Source organism: Coccomyxa subellipsoidea, assembly GCF_000258705.1.
Source record: "Coccomyxa subellipsoidea C-169, whole genome shotgun sequence".
NCBI lineage: Eukaryota > Viridiplantae > Chlorophyta > Trebouxiophyceae > Coccomyxaceae > Coccomyxa > Coccomyxa subellipsoidea.
Window position 1 is genome coordinate 1,359,251 of NW_005178028.1, and position 22,915 is coordinate 1,382,165.

General features: G+C 52.6%; 6 protein-coding genes across 6 annotated transcripts; 3 read left to right on the plus strand and 3 right to left on the minus strand.

Moving 5' to 3' along the window:
• Positions 1-362: 362 nt before the first annotated feature.
• COCSUDRAFT_48580 (cytochrome P450) lies at positions 363-4,205 on the plus strand (the record flags this gene model as incomplete). The annotated part of the gene is made up of 11 exons (XM_005645097.1): positions 363-695; positions 839-940; positions 1,068-1,168; positions 1,328-1,427; positions 1,625-1,789; positions 2,037-2,272; positions 2,588-2,738; positions 3,071-3,244; positions 3,564-3,701; positions 3,863-3,988; positions 4,101-4,205. The coding sequence occupies exons 1-11, from the start codon at positions 444-446 to the stop codon at positions 4,203-4,205; spliced, it is 1,650 nt and encodes a 549-aa protein (XP_005645154.1). The 5' UTR covers positions 363-443.
• Positions 4,206-4,815: 610 nt separating this feature from the next.
• On the minus strand, positions 4,816-7,230 carry COCSUDRAFT_54370 (parvulin-type peptidyl-prolyl cis-trans isomerase). Its single transcript, XM_005645098.1, has 7 exons — positions 7,100-7,230; positions 6,799-6,897; positions 6,610-6,690; positions 6,352-6,475; positions 6,123-6,201; positions 5,614-5,845; positions 4,816-5,239 (listed from the first exon to the last, which is right to left on the minus strand). Exons 1-7 carry the CDS (start codon positions 7,154-7,156, stop codon positions 5,174-5,176), a joined length of 738 nt encoding a protein of 245 aa, XP_005645155.1. The 5' UTR covers positions 7,157-7,230; the 3' UTR covers positions 4,816-5,173.
• Positions 7,231-7,871: 641 nt separating this feature from the next.
• Positions 7,872-9,498, minus strand: COCSUDRAFT_10544 (hypothetical protein; the record flags this gene model as incomplete). The annotated part of the gene is made up of 5 exons (XM_005645099.1): positions 7,872-8,007; positions 8,364-8,433; positions 8,630-8,822; positions 9,033-9,239; positions 9,421-9,498. Coding segments are annotated over 5 exons (684 nt in total), but the record flags the coding sequence as incomplete, so codon positions are not given.
• A 1,028-nt stretch (positions 9,499-10,526) lies between these two features.
• COCSUDRAFT_37832 (hypothetical protein) lies at positions 10,527-12,027 on the plus strand (the record flags this gene model as incomplete). The annotated part of the gene is made up of 4 exons (XM_005645100.1): positions 10,527-10,685; positions 10,955-11,305; positions 11,519-11,674; positions 11,845-12,027. The coding sequence occupies 4 exons, from the start codon at positions 10,527-10,529 to the stop codon at positions 12,025-12,027; spliced, it is 849 nt and encodes a 282-aa protein (XP_005645157.1).
• Positions 12,028-12,332: 305 nt separating this feature from the next.
• COCSUDRAFT_30714 (DEAD-domain-containing protein) lies at positions 12,333-17,770 on the minus strand. Its single transcript, XM_005645101.1, has 10 exons — positions 17,200-17,770; positions 16,797-16,938; positions 16,354-16,535; positions 15,861-16,065; positions 15,343-15,552; positions 14,761-14,877; positions 14,312-14,489; positions 13,882-14,033; positions 13,495-13,692; positions 12,333-13,059 (listed from the first exon to the last, which is right to left on the minus strand). The coding sequence occupies exons 1-10, from the start codon at positions 17,643-17,645 to the stop codon at positions 12,793-12,795; spliced, it is 2,097 nt and encodes a 698-aa protein (XP_005645158.1). The 5' UTR covers positions 17,646-17,770; the 3' UTR covers positions 12,333-12,792.
• An 818-nt stretch (positions 17,771-18,588) lies between these two features.
• COCSUDRAFT_37834 (tRNA-i(6)A37 modification enzyme MiaB) lies at positions 18,589-20,855 on the plus strand (the record flags this gene model as incomplete). Its single annotated transcript, XM_005645102.1, has 9 exons — positions 18,589-18,744; positions 18,892-19,025; positions 19,125-19,239; positions 19,348-19,443; positions 19,574-19,773; positions 19,887-19,994; positions 20,118-20,226; positions 20,350-20,565; positions 20,685-20,855. 9 exons carry the CDS (start codon positions 18,589-18,591, stop codon positions 20,853-20,855), a joined length of 1,305 nt encoding a protein of 434 aa, XP_005645159.1.
• Between the last annotated feature and the right edge of the window lie 2,060 nt (positions 20,856-22,915).

Genomic DNA, 22,915 nt, shown 5'->3' on the forward strand with positions numbered 1-22,915 from the left:
GTGCATGCATTTCACTAGGCTGCAAGTAATGTAAGGTGTTCAAGGTGCCACCGTGTGATGCAGTGCGAGTCAGAACCCCTTGTGTAGTCTGAGGCCGCGGCCAGGTTTGCGCGGTTCAAAGTGCAATTTGATCAGCCATGTCTGGCAATCTGAAGTGAGGATACGCTGTAATTGAATTCTTCTGCTCAAACTCCATGCAAACTATTATGAATTGTCGACTGGCTTCTGGTAGTGGTTATGTGGTTCAGCTTCCACTTCAGCTCCACGTCGATTTAGTAATTCTCGCGTGAACCCCTCGTCGAGACAGAGTAACGACACATTCATTGAGGAGACTTCAGATATATCGCGCATTTAATCACAAGCAACCTAGTAACTCGAGACCTTGGTGCCTTGTGGTGTTGAGGGAGCATTGCGGAGAGCGGTTGGCATAGATCGGTCTTCAAATGGAGTCGTCGGCAGTTGATCTGCCCTCTGCTCTTCTCATCCTTGTCAGCGTGCTGGTTGCGTTGTACATTCCGTCGTTGATCTCGTACGTGCGAGCATGGTATATGCTTCGGCGAATCCCGGCTCCACCGTTGGACGGTGTTTTGTCGGGGCATGCTCCCTCGCTGACGACTCTCAAGCGCCACAAGTACGAGCAGCAATGTATCGAGGGTCTTGGTACAGTGTACAGGCTTCGAGTGTACCACAAGCACGTGCGTATTCCCTAGAACAACCCATCGTTTCCACGTTGTGCGTGGCATGCCTGGCCGCCCATCGACAAGTCCTCCACTTTGCAGACCTGCCGATGCAGGGTAGATCTTTTCAAGTCTCTCCCCTAATACGTTGTGTGCTGCAGCGTGTGGTGGTCGCAGACCCCACTCTTCTCCAAGAGATCTTTGCCGCAGAAAGGGCAGGGGCTGTTGAGAAGCCAGACGAACTGCCATTTCCTGTTGGCCATGTGCGAACCTGCCTACCCAAAACAGCTTGCTTAATCATGCACAAAAAGCTTGCCTAAAGAGCTCCTGTACCATCTTCTCTGAATTCCCGTGGTCAATGCTTCCTGACCGCTGCTATTGGTCATTCAGGGCAAGCCAGAGTACAACGTGTTCAGCGATAAGACCTCCTCGCCCTTGTGGAAGCTGGTCAGGAAGGGCACTGCGCCAGCCTTCCAGGCGGTGAACATGAGGTGATTTCCCCCTTCGCCTAGAATCAATCCGCCCACCAGCTTCAAGCTTGCAAACACCTGACTCCTTTTTCACTCATAGCTGGTGTCACTTGGTGTCCAATGTAACAGATGTAGGTCCAGTGCAGCTAGATGAGCAGAAGAAGTATCTGATATGTGCAGGCAGTTCCACAACCATGTGGTGGCGGTGGTGAATCGCCTAGTTGAGGGGGTCAAGGCCAAGGGCTCCGGAGCAGTCGTGGACTTTGCCGACATCGGACAGGTCTGCGTGCCACCTCCAAGCCGCATGTGCTGCACTTACTCCTTGTCAATGAGGCCCACATTTTGGCACGAGGGCTCCAGTGCATCGCATGCAACTCAAGGGTGCTGGATGTGGAGATCCAGAATGAGGATTACATGTAGGTGAGAGCAGCCGGGTTGGTAGGCAAGAGATTGACTCATCCTGCTGGATCTGTGCAGAGGGAGTCGTTTGATGTGATCGGCATGGTGGGTTTCGGGAAGGACTTCAGGGCCAGCCGGAACATCGATGACAAGACGTCCAATACCTTTGCGCTACTCACCGGCTTCCTGCAGGAGGCAGTCCTGCGCTCTGGCAACCCCATGCGCAAATACTGGCGCAGCAAGGTCAGCCACTTCATAATCTCTCCATACCACTGCCGCTGTCACGCGGGGACGCAATTTTATGCAGCACAGAGCTCCCCATTTTGGCTTTGGTTGCAGCCCTGCTTCAGCTCATTGACAGAATGCAATGAGAAGGAGTATCCCTTGAAGCCCGTTCAAAGGAGAGTCATGTTGCAGCACATCGAGCATGGCTTGGATGAAGGAAACATGTTCAGCTTGGCTCGAGTGGGTGTGGCATGGTGACGCGCAGGCAGTGATAGCGGCGGAGAAGAATGCGCAGAGGTTGGCGGACTTACTGGAGGAGTTGGTGGCGGATTGTCAGAAGCGCGAGCCGGGGGCCGGGGATGACAAGAGCATATCCGGGCACCTGCTGCGGCTGCGCGACGGCGCGGGGCGGCCGCTGCAATTCAGGCGCCTTGTGCAGGAGTTCTTCATCTTCTTCCTGGCCGGCTCTGAGACCACAGGCCACACCATCGCATGGACTCTGTGCGCGCTCTCACCCTCTCAGTCTCCTCGCTGATATCCTTTCTGGCTACAGTGTTTCCTGGCAGTCAGCCTGCGGCTCAATGGTGGGAGTAGCACTTGTTGAGTCATGGCATGTTGCTGTTATCATGTGTGGAATGCATGCTTCCTTCCTGTCTCCTACAAATGAGCAATGGGAAGTAACTCCGGGCCGGGTCTCTTCAGGATAGAGTGCTAACACAGCTGGAATAGAGCGTCTTGTAAGTTGATTCAAGGCATCATCTGGACTGCTGGTCCAGAATGTGCATAGTCTTGAAGCGAAGTTTACTCTGTGCGCAGGTACTTTCTGGCAAAGAACCCACAGGCGATGGCCAAGCTTGAGGCTGAGCTGGCGGAGGCTGGCCTGCTGGTCACGCCCACCAACCCAACCCCGCGTGCGTTCACCTTTGCCGACATCGGCAAGCTGCCCTACCTGGACCGCGTCATTAAGGTGCGCCGCAGACTTTGCTCCTGCGACCCCTGAATTGTGGCATCAGTGTCATGCTGCAGTGTCATTTTCGGGGCAGGACATATGTGCCCATAAAGAAGGGCATATGTGGTGACAGGTCCCTCGAGATTGCAGCAAAGTGCCGGCCCTTTTGCAGTGTCGTGTACCCTGCTGCGCATTTCTTGAGCGTCTTTATGGGAGCATATCGCTGCAATTCTTGAACACAATCTTAGGGCAATGAGGTCACAGCATGGATCAAAACTCTGCACATGTCCCATGAATGAACACGGGCTCAGATGGCTTCATGGTGGATTTCTTAGAAAATTGCTGCGCAGGAGTCGATGCGGCTGCAGCCGGTGGCGGCCTCGCCGCTGACGCGCGTGGCGGTGCGCGACCTGCGCCTGTCCGACGGCACTGTCATCCCCGCCGGCGTCATCATAGAAACTGCACAGTACACGCCCATGCGCGACGAGCGCTGGGGCTGGCACCGCGGCAGCGACTTCCTGCCGGTGCGGCCCTTCACCCTTAGTCACTGTTAGCGCACCCTTGGTTATGGTCCTGCAGGGATTCTCAAAGACTACACGTAGTTGAAGGCAGTCTTTTGCAAACCCAGCTTCTTGATTCTGTGATCTCTGTGCCCCTGGGTTTCACGGTCCCAGCTAAGAAAAGGCAGTGCAGAAGGTTTGGCCCCGGCTCGTCTGTATCCCTTGCATGCTTGATGGGGCCTACTTGTCATCGGAATCCGTGTGCTTGCTCATTCACTGGGCAGTGATCGGTCCTCTGTAAGGGCTCTGCATTGCTGCTAATATCGGGTGTGCGGTTGCGCAGGAGCGCTGGGAGGAAGCAGACATGGAGTACCAGGTCCGCAGCGCGCCGGCAGCCGCGAGTTCACAGAACGGCAAGTTGCATGGGCAGAATTCAGATGATGACCTGGAGATTGATGCTCAGTCTGTCAGCGAGCACAAGGTGGGGGCACTGCCCTGTCTTTCTGCCACCAAGAAGTGCCTCCCTTGCTGTCGTTTTCGTTCTATTTATTGTAATGCATTTGCAGCGTCCATGCAGCTGTAAATGAGCAGCAGCTGCCTGCGGATGATATGATACTTACTCTGTCTTCGCTCTGTGCGCAGGTGCGGAGGTTCAATCCATTCGGCCAGGCGTTGCGCAACTGCCTGGGGCAGCAGCTGGCGCGCATGAATATCCCTACGGCCATCGCCATGTTCGTGTCCAACTTCAAACTTGAATTGACTCTAGAGGTGACATTCCTGACATCATTCCTTCGTGCACTCACGCCTGTGCTTTGACAATTTACAGATGTCCGGTTGTGTCACTATTGATTACCAGGCTCATAAGTATTATGTTGTGCAGGATGCCAACAAGTCAATTGACGAGCTGGAAATCTTGAAGGGAACCTTGCAGCCAGACAATGGCATTCACATGATTTGCACGCCGCGTACGTGCAATGAGGAGTAAATCTCAGCTACAAGCAAGTGAATATTTTGTACATATATGACATCAGTTTGCAATTTGCTAAGACGTTAAATTCATTCAATCACCATTGACGCCTGGGCCTGGGTCAGAAGGTCAAATCAGACCAGATGAAACTCAAAAATTAATTTTGTATTGAGACAAATTCAATTCCTCTCTTGGTCTCAATAAAATCTAATTTTTGATTTATATTTTTTACAACAAACTCGTTTGAATGTCAGGTGACACTCATCAGTGTAAAGCTCCTCAGCAGCAGCAAAGTTATATGCCAAGAATGTCTCTTTTCCTCCCATTTCACCAGAAACTATTGAGATGATTGCCTTCCGAACGACGAAGGAGGATGTCGTAAGGGAACGCCGTCCCCTCATGTCCTGATACACTTCAGCCCAAGGAGAAAGGGAGGAAAGGCATTTGATCAAAAGAAGCCGTTCAGGTCAACATGTGTTGTGCTCCTGAGTTCATCGATCTACTTTTCATCTCAACTGATATCGTGTATGCAACACAGAGCCTATCCCACATAGAAGTCACCACTTGCGGCAGACCTGTACACATGTGCAAAAAGCCACTGCATCAGCAGTGCTGACTAATCATCACTCATTCAAGAAGATCTTCTCGAGCTCTCCAAGGCCAGCCTTGATCGAGGAGCAGGTCCAAGACAGCGTAAATCTATAGATCTTGCTTGCCATGCAGCAGATGTAGAAAACCAATTTGAGGATCAATTTACCTCACATTTCGTCAAAATTGCAGAACTTTGTCCCATAGACTCCCGACAGGCTCACTCAACAGGCCAAGAAGCACAGCCCAAGCCCAAGGGGCACTGCGGGTCAATACGTTGATTCTGCGCAACTCTGCAGATCTGCACCAAAGTCTGCAATGTCGTGACCCTTGATCACCCTTTACGCACCACACAGCAATGACTGCTTGGTCATTCCCGGCTGTGCATTGTGTTGCTATCAAGCAGTCCGCAGGATGAGGTGCACTCCAGAGTCTGTGAACACCGGCTGGCTCAGTTCCCCGACCTGCAACCCATCACACGATGCAAATCAATTCAGCATGTCTCGGTGTGTCACCACCTCTTCACAAAACACTTAATACTGTATTTATGAAAAACAAAGCACAGCATCATCAGTGCAGCATTGTCAAACCAGATAACAACAGCACGCGCTGCCCAGAGTGGCCTTGAAAAGTGACACAGGAGCCGTCGAGCCAGCCAGTGAAGATTTCAGTGAGACACAGAAGCTACATCTGCCAAATGATTTGCACGTCTTCCGCCTTGTTGCTCGCATGTCGGACAAATCCCACTGGAGCTGGCGCTACATTCACTGCCCAACCACTCTTGCTGCAATGCCCAAGCAGGCATTGATGCCTACTGCACTGCGGGAGAGGGGGGCACCTTGAGGGCGTAAGTGGCGTCCTCAAAGGGCTTCTGCATCTGCCCAGGGCCGAACTCTCCCAGGTCGCCGCCGCGGCGGGCGCTGCTGCAGTGCGACTCGGCAGTCGCCAGCGTCGCAAAATCGGCGCTGCCGTCTGCCAGCTGCTGCTGAAAGCCGCGGATCTTGTCCAGCGCCTCCTCCTTGCTGCGCGTCACCGTCGGCTCCTTCCACGATGACGGCCGCCGCGAATCCCTGCGCACAGCAGCCGCGGCGCGCTCTTCACCCCAGGACAGCCAGAGACATCTGCCTCATCAAAAAGAGGCGGAGTAGGCGAGTCGCCAGTAGCACAGAGGAGAAGGGGGCAGCTGTGGGCCTGGAGCAGAAGCTCAAGGTGATGCCCACTTTCCTTCTCTGCCTCTGCCTGTCAGTGGTCAATTTAGCGGTGATAGGCCACCACAGGATTGCTCACAATAGGCAATGTGAGTATGCTGTACAAGGAGCGAGCTTTGAACTAAATGACGCTCCCTACCTGTGCTTGACCAGGAGATGCGATGCTCTAACTGTGCCCTTGTCCATGTTCTCGTTATCTGGCTTTTTCCGCTTTGTTCCTGCGGGTAGCATAACACTTAAATCATGTGAACACACCACTGGTAGGGCAGTGCGCAAGTGACGGATCAGGTCTTTCATCTGGCCGATGCAGTCCAGGCGACATAGCTTGCTTTTATGCCTTAAGAGGCTGCTTGCAAGGTATTGCTTACCGGCTGTCTCACACTCAACCACGTACTGCTGAGTTAGGTTCCCAAAGGTCAAGACGCTTGCGTTGGAGATCTGTGTTGGCTTGTTTGGTGGAATTCTGCGCCCGTCCAAGTGTGTGCCTTGCGACTGCGGACCAGGTCAGCGCTTCAGTACCCAGCAGGTCTCACTACACAGGAAGAGTAGCTCAACCACCACTCAGCTTTCCCTATGTCATATGCATGTCCTTGTGCAAACTTCTAATGGTGGAAGAGTAGCCTTACCGATTGTAGATCAATGAGGAACAGCCGTCCGTCCTCGTGATGCACCAGAGCGGCGTGTGAACGCGAGCAAGAGCTGTCACTCTGGCAGCCCCACGCACAGAAGCATGTCAGCTCTCAGTGCTCCCGAGTGTAGTGCTAGGCAAGCTATTTATACGTGTTTTCATCCATCTTTGATTTGCAGGGGCTCACCAGAGTGATGTCAGAGGTCTCAGGAATGCGCCCAAACAGGTAAAACGCTTTGGTGTCGATAGGAAAGCTTTCTATCAATTCACCGCTCTGTGATTTCACCTGCGACACCGAAGACATTTGTCTTGATCACTGTGATGTTTTATACTCTTTCAACAAGGACAGCTCCTTTGATCACCACTCGCATGCGAGTGTGAAGAGCCCCTTCGACTTGCGCATGATACTTTGCAGAGAGTTCATGCTCTTTACATGGATGGCATGGGATAAGATAACATAGGACATTGACAAGCAAAAGCCCACCCACTTTTAGACTAGCAGTTCTTGATGGTTGCGATGCCCAACTTGGAGGCACAAATGCCATGCACCTGAGTGCTAGAAGATCGCACTAAATACGAGCTTTCAGTAACTCATAATCAAAAGAGTGCAGTGAATTTGATTGACACAGTGTGATTGCTTGAATTGCACACGTGGGACAACGGGTTGCACTTTGGGAACGGGAGGACCCTTTCCAACCATTTCACTTGAAAGAGGGAAAGGAGAAAATTTCAACAGATTCGTAGGCAAGCAATCAAAGATCTTGTACTTCTTGAAAGGATGTTTAAAAACCTTCAGGTGTCCCGATTGCGGCTGCAGCCTGGCAGCCTAGGCGTTGTTCAACAATTTGCCACTGCTGTGCAAGCTTGCCAAGTCACTCAGTGAGTGCCCATGATGGACCGTCCGTGACCCCACTGTAATTGATCATAACAATGCATTGCATAATCCAGCCTTTCTATGCTTAAGCTGTGAGCTGCACTTGTTCACCGTACTTCAAGGGCTGTGACATGCTCAGAAGTGTGCTGTGCACCTTAAGATAAAACTTCTTATCATCAATCTGGCAGTTACCTAAATTCTCGCTGTGATGTGCCATCAGCATGTACCAGAATGCCATGCCACAATTTGGCAGGGTTTCGCTCCAGTATTGTCAATCACATAGCATAAATCCCGGCATACGCAACATGGTCTTCCATTGACTGATGGTACAAGTCCCCCACAACATCCTTGACACTTGCACAAGGAATCCCTGCAGCTGCTCAGTAGCCGACTTCAGCGCTCTCGGGTGCCCGGCGGCTGCCACGCTGCTGCGACTGCGCCTTTGCCAGCATCGCCTCATAGTTCTTCTCCTCCATGGCCACCGAGTCTTGGGGCTGCACGATCCTGTCAATCAGCCCATACCTGCGACAACGCACACATCAGCACCTTGCTCCACACACCACATGCCTCCCTTTTGTCCTGACCTGCTTGAATGTGCATCCTAGAGACCGAGCCAGGTCATTTATATGCCGTCTGCTTTGTTTGCATGCATGCATGCATGCATGCATGCATGCATGCTTGACAGGATTTAGTGCCGCTGACAGTAGATTCACTCATGATCCACCCTAATTGCATGTGTTTTAGGCACAGTCATAACACATTTTTTGTGTACTATCCTCAAGACCCTTCCACACACAGCAGAGCAGTAGCATCAGGCCACATACAAGCAAACATGGAAGCAGGCGGCGATGCATGCATGACTTAGGAGCGGAGCGCACTCGATGGCCTGCTCAGGAGTGAAGTAGCGATTGCGGCCCACATCCTTGCGGACCTCCTCCTTCTCTCTCCCTGCGCAATGCAGCAGCATTTCGCGTCAGCGCACAATACAAGCATCCTTCAGAAGATAAATTGTCAGGTCGCAGGGGTATGCTGCACCATCCTTTCACTGTATTAAGGCAGGGTAGGCTACATGGTAACAGAGGATTACATATTAGAAAGGATGTGCCACATCCGCAAGATTAGGAGCAAGGGATGCAGGCCCCACCAGTGTACTTGGACAGGAACTCGACGTAGGTCTGGGTGTTGTACTCGAGCTCGTTGGCCTTGATCATGATGTTGGAGGTGGAGCCAAAGGAGCGGTTGATGCGCGGCGGCGCTGTCATGATGCGCGCGTGCGGCAGCGCAAACCGGCACCCCTTCTTTCCCGACGCCAAAATCATCGCCGCATTGCCAAACGCCTGCACAGGCACCACCCTCTGAGCCCAAGCAGACTGCCAACTCCTCCAATTGGGATCAGTGCATGCGCACCTTGCAGCATATGAGGCACAACGCATGAAAAGATGCAATGATGCAGAGCCACTGATTGCCTGATGATGCAATATGACCTGATCATGCGCAGAGACATTGTGTAAATGATGTCCTCACATTCATAGTGCGGAGCGGCACACCTGACCGACCACCACAGTGTGGATCTCTGGGCGGATATAGTTGAGAGTGTCAATGATAGCATAAGCCTCCGTGTCAAAGCCCACAGCCTGGCCGTCCGGCGTCTGAGAGCCAATGGAGTGGATGTAAACATACACTGGCTTCTCGGGGTAGCTGAAGTTCAGCCAGAGCAGCTCCGATATGATCAGCTCCGTCACAGCAGGGACGAGCTGCGCAGAGCAAACGCTAATCCTCAGATAGAATGGAAATCAGGGAGAGGAATTCGTCTCATTTCTCTTTGACTCATTTCTGGAGTTAGAAGACAGACAAGCACACCAACACAATGACCATGTGGGCTTCATTACACTGTGCAAGAGGGACACTACAGCACAGCAGATAGAAGGTCCTCACCGGCATCCCAATGTAGCAGATGCGCCCATCGAGCAGCAGGGAGGGCAGGTCTGGGGGAGCCTGCCCAGGTGCAGCCCCAGTGCCAGCAGCCATGCGCGTGGCAATCCGCTGGTTTGGCTGCACATCATCCCCGCAGTAGAATGCCTTCGCCCTCATCAGCTCCTGCAAAGGCGATCAGGTGAACGGTCGGAGCCAGCCCCCCGAAATTTGCAAAAACCCTCGGGTGGACAAAGTCCCAGCACCGGACAGATTTTGGCACGTATCTGAGAAAGTGGCTTTCACATCTTGTGCCATGTAACGAGCCTGTTCTGAAGCCTTGCGCTCAATGTTCAGGTTACTCTGTGTGAGGGAAACTAACACAGTGGAGAGACAGCAAGCTAGGCCAACACTGAACAAGAAAGATGCAGGCTTACAGGGTCTGGAGCGCCATGCCGTTGCAGGTTTTCAGGGTCCAGGAAGCCTAGAGCACCCATCTGGTTGGTAGAGAGCCCATACGCTGCCTTGGGTATGATAAGCTCCTGCTGTGATGACAAGTCATTGGCTGAGCTCGTGGAAGTCTCTTCCGGGTAGAATCCGATACCCATAGACGCTCTGCATGCTGATTGTCCTTCTCTTCTGGCGGAGGATCGCTGATGCTGTCTACTCGAGATCAACTGCTGGCCTGTGAGCTTGCTGTTGAAATGAGATAAGCTGCAAGGCCTGCACGACGCCGCTTGGGCGTGAGTACTCGAACACAAAGCCCTGTCCATGGCTTTGCAATCTGCAACCAGCCAAACTCGAAGGACACCTTCTGCAAGAGACAGGAACGATGTGGCCCCATCCCATCTTTTTGGAACCCTTACAAATCCCTTTACATGCATGCCCTGCCGAGGGTCGTCTGTACATTTACAATTCGAACTCCCAGAAAAGTCGCCCAGAAAGGCGCGAACTTTCGAACAATCCGACCCATCTGCCCGCCATATACAAATCCTGCCTCCGCACTCTGTAAATTGTTCTTGGTTATCTCAAAGCAATCTGAAGGCATTGCGCGGGTGCAAATTGATGTCTGGCTCTTCCACCTGTGAGTGACGAAGCAGAGGGAAATCGACGACCCAAGCATAGGAGCCATGAATTTCGCAGACATACTGCCAGAGGATGTCACAGCCATGATATTTGACAGGCTACCTTTCGATGACCGTGCTAGAGGGTGCTTTGTGAACCGGACCTGGAACCGCCTTAACCGGGACCAAATCCTTGGCCCCGCCCTTGAGCTGCACCCCAAGCAGGTAGTCTATCCCGTAAAGATTTGAACCTGCATGGTGTAGAATGTGGCATGGTGAGCTACTGCAGCGCTTTTGTACTGTTGGGCTGCTCTGATGTGTGTCAGCATGCTATGCACAGGCCCAAACATTTCATCAGTCAATTCTAGTGTGTTGGACCACTGCAGCTCTTGAGAAATACATTTAAGTATTATCTCGGACATTGTCACTTCGTCAAGTGCCTGACCCTAACTCTTTAGAGCTCTCAGGACCCACATGTGTCTCTCCATGCTCAGGTCGTCAACAGGTCCTTTCTGGACTGGGCCAGGGGACGGTTAAGAAACGTACAGGAGCTGGAGCTCCTGCCCTTCAAAAGCAACAGCACAGACATTGTGACCCAGAGATGCTTCAGCAGCAGTCTCTGCGAGCTGTTACAACAAACACAGCACCTACAGAGGCTACGGGTGCCCCCTGCACAGAGTTTGGATGCAGCGCTGCTCTCCAGGCTGCCTCAGTCGCTGTGTGAAGTCTCCATCAGCATCACGTTTGACGACAGCTGCCTTCTGGACTCGGACTTTGATGTCGGCACCCTTGTGCCCTTCTCATTTCCCCGCTACATGCCACACCTGCAGACGCTGGAACTCCAGGTGAGCAGCACCCAGATGAGCAACATCTAACTCCTGCATCACCACTGTCCTATTCATGATATTGAAAGTTCGTTTCACACAAGTGCGACTACATGGAACTCTGGGGATCATCTGGTGCCCTGTGGCAGCATGCATGGCTGAGATGTGCAACTTGCCTGATCTCTCTCTTGTGTTGGCATATCCTGAATGAATGCTACCGTGGTGCTGCCACAGGTGACATGTGTGAATGTGCGCTCCTATGGCCTGGTGTGCGCACCATCCTGCCTGCCACCCAGCCTGCGGACGCTCAGTCTCTCCACAAAGTCTCGTGGCCGCCGTGTGGGGCCATCCCTCATGCTGCCATGCCCTTCCCAGCTCCCAAACCTCAGGGTGCGCTTTCTGCTAAATCTTCTGTCCTGTCCGGGATATCATCTGTCTGTCCCGTCCTGTCCTGCCTCTCTCAAGCTTGCAGAGCATCTGGTCGCTGGAAGGCATAATGTGATGCCAAGGAGTTGTTGCAGGTTTAGAAGGGTGACATTTTCTTCATTCACTGTGTGCAGGATCTGAGATTGGAGGCCACGTGCTTCATCTGCCAGGACAGGGGGACGTCAATGTCAGCCTTCCTGACAAGCATGCAGCATTTGCGCGGAGTGAGGCTCAGAAGCAATGCGAAGGCAGTCAACTACGGGAAGATGCTTGAAGAGCTTTCACATGTTCCAATCTGTAAATGGGAGCCGCTTTAGGCAGCGTATCAAAGGCTGACTCCAGACGGCCTGTGAAAAATAGCCCTCACTTACAATGGTGTTGTAGAATAAGCTGCAAACGAATGCCTTGCATGTTGAGAAATTTTCCATGTTGAGAGGTGAACTGCTGTACATTGAGAAGACATTGCGCTGATATGAATACCCTTAAAGTTGACTTGAAGCCAAAAGGACTGGCGATGAATGTGAGATAATATCTCTGAGATGGGGCTAGCTCTGGTGTTACAAACACTGAATTTAGTTCAAACTTGTGTGGTGGTGCATCATTAGTGAGCCTGGAAGGTTAGTGAGTCTAGAAAATTACACGACGGCAACAGTGTGTAGAGAACCAGCTAGCGTATCTAAATCCCAGCACTGCTGCAACCTGATCTACGAACTGCAGTATCTGTTTAGTCCTGTGAATGACAGAGCGCACTACAGCTCATGAGACTGCTATTTTCCCTCTATGTACCAGGCCATGCATTTGGTTTCCCAACAGGTGCAATGGGCAATTTTGAAGCTGATTCTTCTAATATATGTTGGAGCAGAATGCTCACGGGACCAAGTGCTCTGGGGCTAATCGCGAACAATCTTCTCCAACAATGACTCCGGAGGATTCTCTCTTGAATATCTTCTAAGATTGTTGCAACTGGACACGCAATCTAAAAATGGATTCAGTAGCTGTTCTCCAAAAAGGCAGCAAAGAATAGTATGATAAAGATACAAACCTAACCACAACACTGCAGACTTTATCAGCATCCGTTTATTCTATCTAGACCCGCGGCTAAACCCGCCGCGTCCCCGGAAACCCCCGGAAGAACCGCCGCGGCCGCCTCCGCCGCGGCCGCCCGATCCGCCAAAGCTGCGGCCCTGAGTGAATCCACCCCCGCGGCCGCCGCCGCCCCGGCCACCGCCAAAGCCGCCGCCCCGGCCGCCGAAGCCGCCGCCGTAGCCGGACCCGGTGGTCGCCTCCTGGCGCTCACCGCCCTCGCGCGCCTTGAGCTCCGGCAGTGTGGCCGGCTGTGTGAGGTAGGGCTCTGAGGACCGGCCGCGCGCCATGCTGGCGGGCCCGTCCTCATCCGCGTCCACGGGCTTCTTGCACTTGCTCAGGAAATCCTGTGGGCATCCAGCAAACCGGGTCAGCCCAGATAAAGAGAGTACACAACCTAGCGTGCGCACAACTGTGTGTTTCTTTGAAGACCGAGCCAGGCACTATCGTTCATCTGTCTATCCAGTGTTGTGTGTTGTATTGTTTTGCAGCTGCCCTCATTTGCAACAGGACTGCGTGATTGTGATCCACTTAGGCAGTCCCCACTATTATTTACATCAGTTCAGAGCATCCTCTAGATCTTGACGCCCCCATCCTATGGGCCCAATGCCATGGGAAGCACTTCCTGAAAGGGCACAGGGCATTCTGAAAACAAGCTAACAGGTGCATGGGTGCTTGACAAGAGCGACAGCAGGACTGACCTGAGCAATGCCGGAGGGCACGTCAAAGATGGCGCTCTTTCCATCGGTGGTCAGGGTGATGCCCTTGATCTGCTCCACCACCTCGTCAGACAGGTGGCGCCTAAGGGAGGTGAACACGAAGCCCGGCCGCTGGATCTCCTGGCCGGCATGGAACTGCAGCGTCGTGTAGTCCTCATGCGCCGTCAGCAGCGACCGCGCCTGCACCATCACATCCGACCAGGTCAGCGCTCACATATAACTTGTTCTTTGGAGCCCTTCAATAGAACTTCACCTGGAGCAGTCCTTGACTATCATGTCATCATGAGCACATGATGTGTGCAGCATGTGCATGTCAATGAAAGCACAAACCACAAAGGATAGTTAAGCTGTACGGTCATAAGTGCGCACCCTGATGGAGGAGAAGCCGGTGACCTTGGCAAGGGCCATGGCCAGAGCCTCCTCTGGGTCCCCCACAGTCTCCAGCAGCTGCGCGGCAGCTGCCCGGAACCATGGCACCACCGTCTTGTCCACCTCTACCAGGGACTCTGACGCCCTCTCGCCTGCATAGAAACTTTTGTTCACATCCTGCCAACCGCATCACCATTCACAAATGCACAAGCAGTGCAAATAATCACAGACTCATGCTGTCTAAGTGCTTCGGCAGCCGCGCAAGAAGGTAGGATAGCAAAGCAGCTTAGGGCTGTATTCGGAAGATTACTCACTGCGGGTAATATAAGCGACATGCATGCCAGTCATCACAGTCTCGAAGCGGCATGCAGCACATATTGGCAGCATCCTTCCTTGTATGCAATAAGCAGTGGCAATGGTGGTGTTGCACCTGCGATGCGGGCCATCTCTGAGGGCTGGGGGGCGCCGATGCGCTCGAAGGTGACACCGGCACGCTTGGCGATGAAGGGGATCAGGCCCTCCTTCTTGCGGTCCACCAGCGTCACTGAGACACCAGTGCTGCTCGCACGGCCTGTGCGCCCACTCCTGTGAATGTACGTCTCCGGGTCCTGCACCAAACCCACAGTAGGCGGTCAAGGCCGGGCATTATAACAAGTGGGAGATGTGCGCAGGTGTGAGCTGACATCTGATATGCTCAGTCTCTATGCTGCCAGATCATGCCAGAAATCTTTCCTGGTCACTTCCTGAGCATAGGTATAAGCGTGGTGAACCATAGGAGAAGAGTTTTGGATAGCACAAATTGCGAAGCACAGGAGGGAAGAAGTTGTATGAGAAGGCAAGGCTGAAAGCATGGTGCAAGGGTTGGGAATGTGATGTCACCTTGGGAGGCTCGATTTGGATGACGAGCTCCACGCCGTTGATGTCCAGGCCGCGAGCCGCCACGTCAGTCGCCACCAGGATGTCAAACTTGGCCGCCCTGAACGCCTTGAGGGTCACCTGTCAACGCACATCCACATGTTCAATGATTTAGCACACTCTCATATCAATACCAAGGCATGCATGCGTGGAGCATTGATGCAGGAGCTGCCATCACAAAAGGTACATGCTCAGAGCCCACAGGACTGGCGCGATTCAACGTTCTCCTGCTGTGCAAGCAGCAGAGCAGCCAGAGCTTACGCGTATGCATGCAAGTGTACAGATTCAAAGCAGGGGATGCCATCAAGCTCAAAGGCCCACTTGAATGCAATATTTTTCTGCTTTGCAAGCGGCAGAGCAGCCAAAATTCAAAGATCTGTTGCTCACTCCGGTACTGGGAGGAATGCAGCCCAGCAGAGCACGGGGTACCAGAGCCTACTCCCCATAGTCTTTGGTACCCCCTGTACAGTACCCCCTACCAAGAATATTCTTCATCTTCTCTGGTACACCCTGAGCAGAGTGGATAGTAGGGTGAGCTCTGTTCACCTCGCGCTGCTGCTGGGGGATATCTCCGTGGAGGGGCTGGGCACGCATGCCCTCGCCCAGGCTGGCCACGAGCTCGTTGCAGTCCTTCTTGGTGTCGCAGAAGATGATGGTGCGGCCAAGCGCGCCGTAGCAGCGCACCAAGTCGGCCGCCACCGTCGCGCGCTGGCTCCAGTGGCATGGCAGCACCATGTGCTTCACGCTCGTCGACGCCTGCGCACATCACAGCCAGTTGTCATCCAAGCCTGACAAACTCTATGCAGTCAGCATACACAACAGCCAATTTGAAGCAGACAACTGCAGGTGCCAAAGAACACCACACTGGAATGCACCACAAGCAGAGCACACTAAAGGCCCCTGAGAACAGAATTATTCACTGGGATTCAAGTCCAGAATCCACTCAATACATGCGATATGGTTGTGTACGGGCAGGCTTTGCCATGGTTCCAGAGTGAGAGACAATAAATAGCAATTCACCAATATGTACACACTCATGGCATGCTTGAAAGCAAGCGGCGCACCTTCATCTTGTCAGTGCCCACCAGGTCGACCAGCTTGTGGTTGGGCTGCAGGAAGCGGCGGGTGATGTCCTTGACCCAGGAGGGCAGCGTGGCGCTGAAGAGCAGCGTCTGCACCTTGATGTCCCCGCCAGCATTCAGGATCTTTTCCACGTCCTCCACAAAGCCCATGTTCAGCATCTCATCGCACTCGTCCAGCACGCGGAACCTGCAGTGGACCCACATTCCTGATCAGCCATCGAGCCCTCTTAAGCTCAACCCATAGCCTGTTTCGCTATTCATGATTAATAGGATGCTGCTCCTCATTCGGTTGCAGAATCCAACACGATCACCCAACTCATCGAGTCTGCACAGAAGTGCAATCTCCAATTGACCAGCTGCCCAGAATCCTGGGCGATGCAGGCAATGCCGGCAATACAAAAATATCACAACAAAGATGGCCACAGCAATGTTAACGCATTCAATGTGTATGGCCACAGTTGGCATATCAACGTACATGAGGTCCTGCAGTTTGAGGTTGCCGCGCTCCAGATGGTCCTTGACACGGCCGGGGGTGCCCACGACCACATCGCAGCCGCGGCGCAGAATCTGCTCCTGCGGCGACATGGGGGCGCCTCCGTACAGGCACACCGTGCTCAGGTTTGCCGCGCGGCCGATGTTCTCAAAGTCCGCGTGCACCTGCGCCACCATGTGTCACCCTTAAGATGCTGGTGTTTGCTGGTACTTGCAAAAAGGGCAAGCTTGCAAGGAAGCACATGCAGCCCTGTACGCCCTTCCAAATCTGCTTCTACGCTCAGAGAATGCTCTGGCACACCATGCATTACATCATTCCTTATACCAAACAAAGCAAATATGCACGGTTGTATGCTGTGTGTTCAGCAGCCGCTGAAGTGATCGGGGAACGAACAATAGGGTGATAAAAAGAGATTGAAGCGGCACCTGCTTGGCGAGCTCGCGGGTGGGTGCCAGCACAATGACGCGCGGAGTCCTGCCTTGCTGCCTCCTGGTCGCTGAGATATTGTGGGCCAGCAGCCGCTCCACAATGGGCAACACAAATGCCAGAGTCTTGCCCTGTCCAGTCCTGCCAGTCAAAGTCAAGAAAGGTTCAGTGGTATACAGGTGTGAGCCAGTCAAAAATGCACTGTAAGCAGAGTGTGAATTCTTCAAAACGTCCCATAGATATTTAGGTTGAGATCCAGCAGATAGCCGATGCTCAATTTGCCTCACTTTTCAAGCAATATCCACTCTTCAACAAGACACAACAAGACACAGATGACCTCTGGCTTGCACATTACAGGCATGACGGACTGGGCAGTCAAGAGTTGCAGAAGAGAAAACTCACCTAGCCCTGCCCACCAAGTCGAATCCATCCAAGAGGTGGTTCAGGGTGTGCGCTTGGATGCTAAAGAGCGCCTCGATGCCCTTCTCCCTCAAAAGAGCTTTGACTTTGTCAGACAGCCGGAAGTTATCCACCGCCAGAGGATCTGCTGGCTTGGCTACCTCCACAAACTGCTCGCTGTCGGCGCTGTCAGATGCGGCGTTGGAGGGCTCCTGCTCTTCCACGATCTGCTTCTTCTTTTTCTTTATCTTCTTCTCGGCACCCTCCTCCACCAGATCATCTGTATTGAGTTTCCTTTTCTTTGACTCTTTCTCACCAGTGGCCGACTTTTTCTTTTCCTTCTTTTTCTGTTTCAATGGCGTTTCAGCGACCACTAGGCCATCTTCAGCCACTGCTTTTGATTTCTTTGACTTCTTGATCGCCAACTGCTCCTCTGCAGCCACACCCATTTCGACTAGCAAGACGTGCTTCAACAATCTAGCAAACAACCCTCTTCGTCCGGATCAACCACGCCCTTTGATATACACTGCCTCTTGTTACGTTGAATATGAACTTCAACAAAGATCTTCACCACTCTGTTGGTCTGTTGTCGTTTGTTCGTCGCCAGCCGGGCGCCCAGAAAAGCCGCCTGTAGAGAGTAATCGACCCTTCCTGTCGGAGGGGATGTGATGTTGATGGACAATTGCTTGCAAGCAAGCCATTTGCTTGATCATTGGAACTCGAGCCGAAGACTGTGCGTCCATACTGTGATCTTTAGTGTTGTAGGGGTGTACTTTGTTTGATGCGATATCATCCAGGAAGCTCTGTGGAAGACAAGCTGCTTCTGTAGCGGAGCTATTTTTGCCTGGCTTGTGCTTGCATCGCGGCCAATTTTCACGAAACTCTCCACAGAGACAGTTTTGAAATGGAAGGTCACACCCTTCATGTCCATTCTCACCAATATATGTCCAAAGGACTTCTCTGGACCGTGGGTAGCCGTCGGATTTCGCCAGCAGGCCACCTGCGAGCACTGCAGACGAGGCAGAGAATCGTACAGCGCCACAGAATGCATGCATCCGCACAAGCTGCGACTTTGGAACAGACCGAGGAAACACTCGACGCCCATGGAGCGGATTTTTGTGGGGCAGAAGGTGTGCTTGAGAGCTGCTTCAATTTTGATATCTGTGCTGAAGACAGGACTTGATACGATGACTGAATGACACAGGGCAAATTCTTGTCAGAGATCAGCCCACTGGGTCTGTGAGCACCCAAGGGAGAGGGCGCAAGTACCACATACACACCTTTGGCTGCCAGGTGCTTATCGTGCAAAATAAGTCCACGCGCTTGCAATGAGAATTCATTTGCTGTCACTCCAGCACTGTATACATTCAAAATCTGTTGCATTGGGACCAGATGAACTTGGCAGACTCAGAACGGATGGCTGGGACTCTGGAGAGTGTGGGGTATGTTTGTGCCGAGGATGCCAGCGATGCGGATGTCATAGTGTACAACACATGCTCTATTCGTGATAAAGCAGAGCAAAAAGTGTACAGCGCCCTAGGGAAGCAGGTATTCCATTCTGACCATCGATCTTAAAAGAAAGTCTTGTACACGCTTCTGTGCTTCCTCACTGTGCAGATCATCGTCTGAGAGATTCTTCCTTATTATGTGATGAGGGGCCTGTCCTTTTAGCATTTCCTGCAATGCATGGTGCAGGCAAAGCGGAAGAGGAGCAACATGGGGGGCTTGAAAATAGTGCTGGCAGGGTGTGTTGCTGCGCAAGAAGGAGAAACTCTCCTGCGCCGCGTGCCAGAGCTTGATCTGGTCATGGGACCACACCATGCCAACAGGTGAATATTTGTGAGCTTGAACGTCTTCTTCAGGCACTTGTTGGACCTCAAGTGACATTGACGTGTACAGGAGAAAAGGAGAAGCTTGCCTGTGTGCAGGATTGACCAGCTTCTGGAGCAGGTAGATCAGGGGAGCCAGGTCATGGCAGTGGAGCCCATACAGATAGCAGAAGACATTGCTGTGCCTCGGCGAGACAGTGACTTGACAGCCTGGGTATTGCCCGGATACTTCAGCTGCAGCCTGCTTATATGCATGCGATGCCAAGGGACCGCAATTTCCATGGGATTTGTGTGTCTGATGATAAGTGTATGATTTGTACAGGTGAATGTCATCCATGGGTGCAATGAAAAGTGCACGTACTGTGTGGTGCCCAACACGAGGGGTGTTGAGCAGAGCCGCGCTCCAGAAGCCATACGGGTGAGCATCATCAACCTCAGCGCCAATACAGACTGCATTTCTCAAACTGTCCATTGAGCAGAAAGGTGACCCCGCCACTCTTCAGACAGTCACCATATAGAAGATGCCATATTCGTTTCCCTGCGTGCAGAGGGAGATGCTTGCTTTGGGCGAGGCAGGCTACAAGGAGGTGACGTTGCTGGGGCAGAACATCGATGCATACGGCCGTGACCTGCCGGGATCGGCAGAGGATGGCTCCGGACGACGCGCGTGGACCTTCACAGACTTGCTGCAGCATGTCCATGATGTGCCGGGCATTGAGCGCATCCGATTTGCCACGTCACACCCCAGGTTTGGGTAACTAGAAGAATGCAATGTGTGAGATTGTTGATCTGAGCTTGGGTCAATCCTTCCTGCTCCAGCAGCTATACAGGTCTTCTAATGTCATGTAAGGTGGGCTTCAGGTACTTCACAGAGCGGCTGGTGCGCGCGTGCGCAGAGCTGCCGAAGCTGTGCGAATTTTTTCACATCCCATTTCAGAGCGGCGACAATGACATCCTGCGAGAGATGAAGTGAGTTAAACGCTTGCTGGCTTGCTGGCTACAGGGAGCATTAAAGTGAATTAGACCTTGTATCAATTCTTTGCGCACAGCACCGCGTGCATGGTCAATAATGGTTGGTCTGTGCTTTTGCAGGCGGGGCTACACGCATGAGCGATACAGGAGAATCATTGATAACATCCGGCGGCATATGCCGGATGCATCTGTGAGCGGGGATGCCATTGTGGGCTTCCCCGGAGAGACGGTGAGTCCTAGAATAGGATGAGAGCAGGAAGCTGATCATTGAGCAAGAAGCACAAACATGAATAAAGGCGTACAGAAAAGCAGCCCCCCTGCATGTGTCTCAGCCGTCAAGCTGTCTGCGCAGGAGGAGCAGTTTGAGATGACATGCGCGCTGGTGAGGGAGGTGGGGTTTGACCGGGTGAACACAGCGGCGTACTCGCCGCGGCCCAACACGCCAGCTGCAGAGTGGCCCAACCAGATTGCCGACCTGGTGAAGATGGACCGCCTCAACCGCCTCAACCGCATTGTCAACGATGTTGCAGAGGAAAGGGCGCAGAGATTTCTGAACCATGATGTCGAGGTGTGCTGAGCTCGTTTCCTTCAGGGTTGTTCTTCTGTTGCTGCTGTGCAGTGATTGCTCTGCAGCTGTGCGGCTGGAAGGGAAGCAATGCGCAGACGATTTTGACATGTTGCTTGCAGGTTCTGGTGGAGGGGCCAAATCCCAGGAAGAGCGGCGAGGCTGTGGGTAGGAACAGGCAGAACAAGCTGGTTTTCTTCCCAGGGGATGGCAATAGCATGAAGGGGCAACTGGTCAACGTGCATGTGGACATGGTGCATGCGTATACCCTGTTTGGCCATCAGGTCGCCTGAATTGGTTATTTTCATTATCAAGGCTTTGTAATCACTGACATGGCATGCATGGTACTGCCACATCGAATGGCTGAAGGCAAACTTTGACCGAATCTGACACCATGTTACACATGCTGCGCAGCATGCATTGTTGAAAAATCTTGTGGGTCAACTGCATGATGCGTGAAAGCGCTTCAGAAGCTAGCTCAAGCTCGTGATCATCTAGGAGCACTGGACTACAATCCACACATATTTCAAACCATCAGGGGCACGCACATCATGAATACTCAAGAATATGCATCCCAGCACGCAGACAAGTATCAACTCCATGATCAGTCAGCCATGTGACCCAGGCCTCACGCGTTTGACGTCAGGTGTTGATCATGACGTCCTACTTGGAGTCGGCAGGAAGGAGTACTTCATTCTCGTATCTTTCTTCAAGCCCACTTGCTGTTCAGATCGAGGTTAATCTGTCTAAGCGTCTGTCACGGATGCTAAGTATCGATCAGAAGGCGTGCGCTTGCGCGTGCGGCCTGAAGACATCACAGCCCACGGGCACAAGAAAGGTTTTCGAGTTCAGCAACGACTCCCTGGAGTATCGTTATGTTGAGGAAGTCGGGCGTAGAACTCTTTATCCAGGAGTGATGGCCCGGTTAATTCTAGGGAGTGCCTGGGCGTTGGGCTGGCGAAAACTTGTCAACGAGACCGATACAACATCCGCTTGGAGGTACGCTGATCCTTTCTGTGGATGACCGACAAGCACGTTCCTGCTTGACTATGATTCAATCCTGTGGTTTGCTATCATATTGTGCAGGTGCGGTGTTCTGTTGACTGTTTGGATCACTGGAGCTGCCTGGCAAGTGTTTTCAGCAGGTGCCCTCCTACGAGAGAGGCAGTTCTGCAAGCATGAGAGCCTGAAGGGACGGCAATTCGTGATAACAATCATCATTGCTATGGTGAGGCTTGCAAACGTCGTTGGCATTCTGCTGCCTTTGCTCTGACTTTAGTTGCATGGACCCCCCATGGCGCTGGTGGCTCCATGTGAGACACAATTGTGTATGCTGTGACAGGTGGCATCAATCCTGGTTTTTGAAAGAGAAGCGCAGACAACGATGGCTTCAGCAGTGCCATGCATTCTCATCGATGGAGGTCAGAAGGCTGGCAAACGAGCGCACCATTGCATTTGTCACAAAGCTATCGAGAACTCTGTGCTTTTATGGGGGACCATGGGATAGGTCTGTGCAGCTACGCAGCTTCAGTAAGATTGGCATATCTGACCTTCGGATTTCCCACTTGCAGGGTACATGGTGTTTGAGCAGATACGCATCCAGTCACAGATGCAGCTGCAGGCTTTCCAGATCTTGTCGTTTCTATTTATCGAGGCCGCGATGTTCATGAACAAGCAGAGCATGTGGGGCGTATCATTTGATTTTCTCATCAGAATGCCTGTCATAGGTACGCACTCATTGCTGGGCAGAATTACTTTGCAGCATTCATTGGACGGTATACCTGCTTTTCATTATGTTTGTAGGTGGGCTTACTGTGAGACAGCTGGTGGCAGGCGCCCTGCACATGCTGGCTTGTCTCATGCCACAGTCAGCGTGTGCAGATGTGTCTTTGCCCACTGGTATCAGTGTCTTGTGGGCGGTCTTGTATATTCTTCTGGAGTCAGTCCCAGAGCAAGCTGAAGAATCCACCAATCTTGCTGCGCAGTCGTGGGCCAGCTTGCAATAGGCGCATGGCTAGAACACCGATCCAGGGCTGCCTTCTTGAGGAAGCACCGGCTATCAGAGGCCAGCTTGGGGGACTTCTGGCAATGGTTTGGGCAGAGGAAGGAGCGATGTAAGGCTGGGGTTCAACGATGCAGGTGCTTGTTGTAGCGAATCAAGCATTATTGCAAGCATTCTGTGTCTTGCTGTCCGGGGTCTCATGCTGATCTATCTTGATCCGTTCACAGGAGCTTGTTGCAGTCCAAAGGGACACAGCACCTTGGAAGCACTAACGTGTTTTGAGCGTTTAAAGTGGATGCTCGCTCTTGCAGCAGCAGCAACATGACTGACTTTTCTGGGGAATCCAGAGCT

Coding starts and splice junctions, on each gene's coding strand:
- COCSUDRAFT_54370 (XM_005645098.1), bottom strand. CDS start 7,156: ATGGCATTTGTGCCTCCAAGTTGGGCATCGCAACCATCAAGAACTGCT. Junction 6,898..7,099: donor CAAGAACTGCTAGTCTAAAA/GTGGGTGGGCTT, acceptor TCGGTGTCGCAG/GTGAAATCACAGAGCGGTGA. Junction 6,202..6,351: donor GGTTGAGTGTGAGACAGCCG/GTAAGCAATACC, acceptor TGCTACCCGCAG/GAACAAAGCGGAAAAAGCCA.
- COCSUDRAFT_30714 (XM_005645101.1), bottom strand. CDS start 17,645: ATGGGTGTGGCTGCAGAGGAGCAGTTGGCGATCAAGAAGTCAAAGAAA. Junction 15,553..15,860: donor TGGGCACTGACAAGATGAAG/GTGCGCCGCTTG, acceptor TGATGTGCGCAG/GCGTCGACGAGCGTGAAGCA. Junction 13,060..13,494: donor TGCCCTCCGGCATTGCTCAG/GTCAGTCCTGCT, acceptor CGGTCCTCAGAG/CCCTACCTCACACAGCCGGC.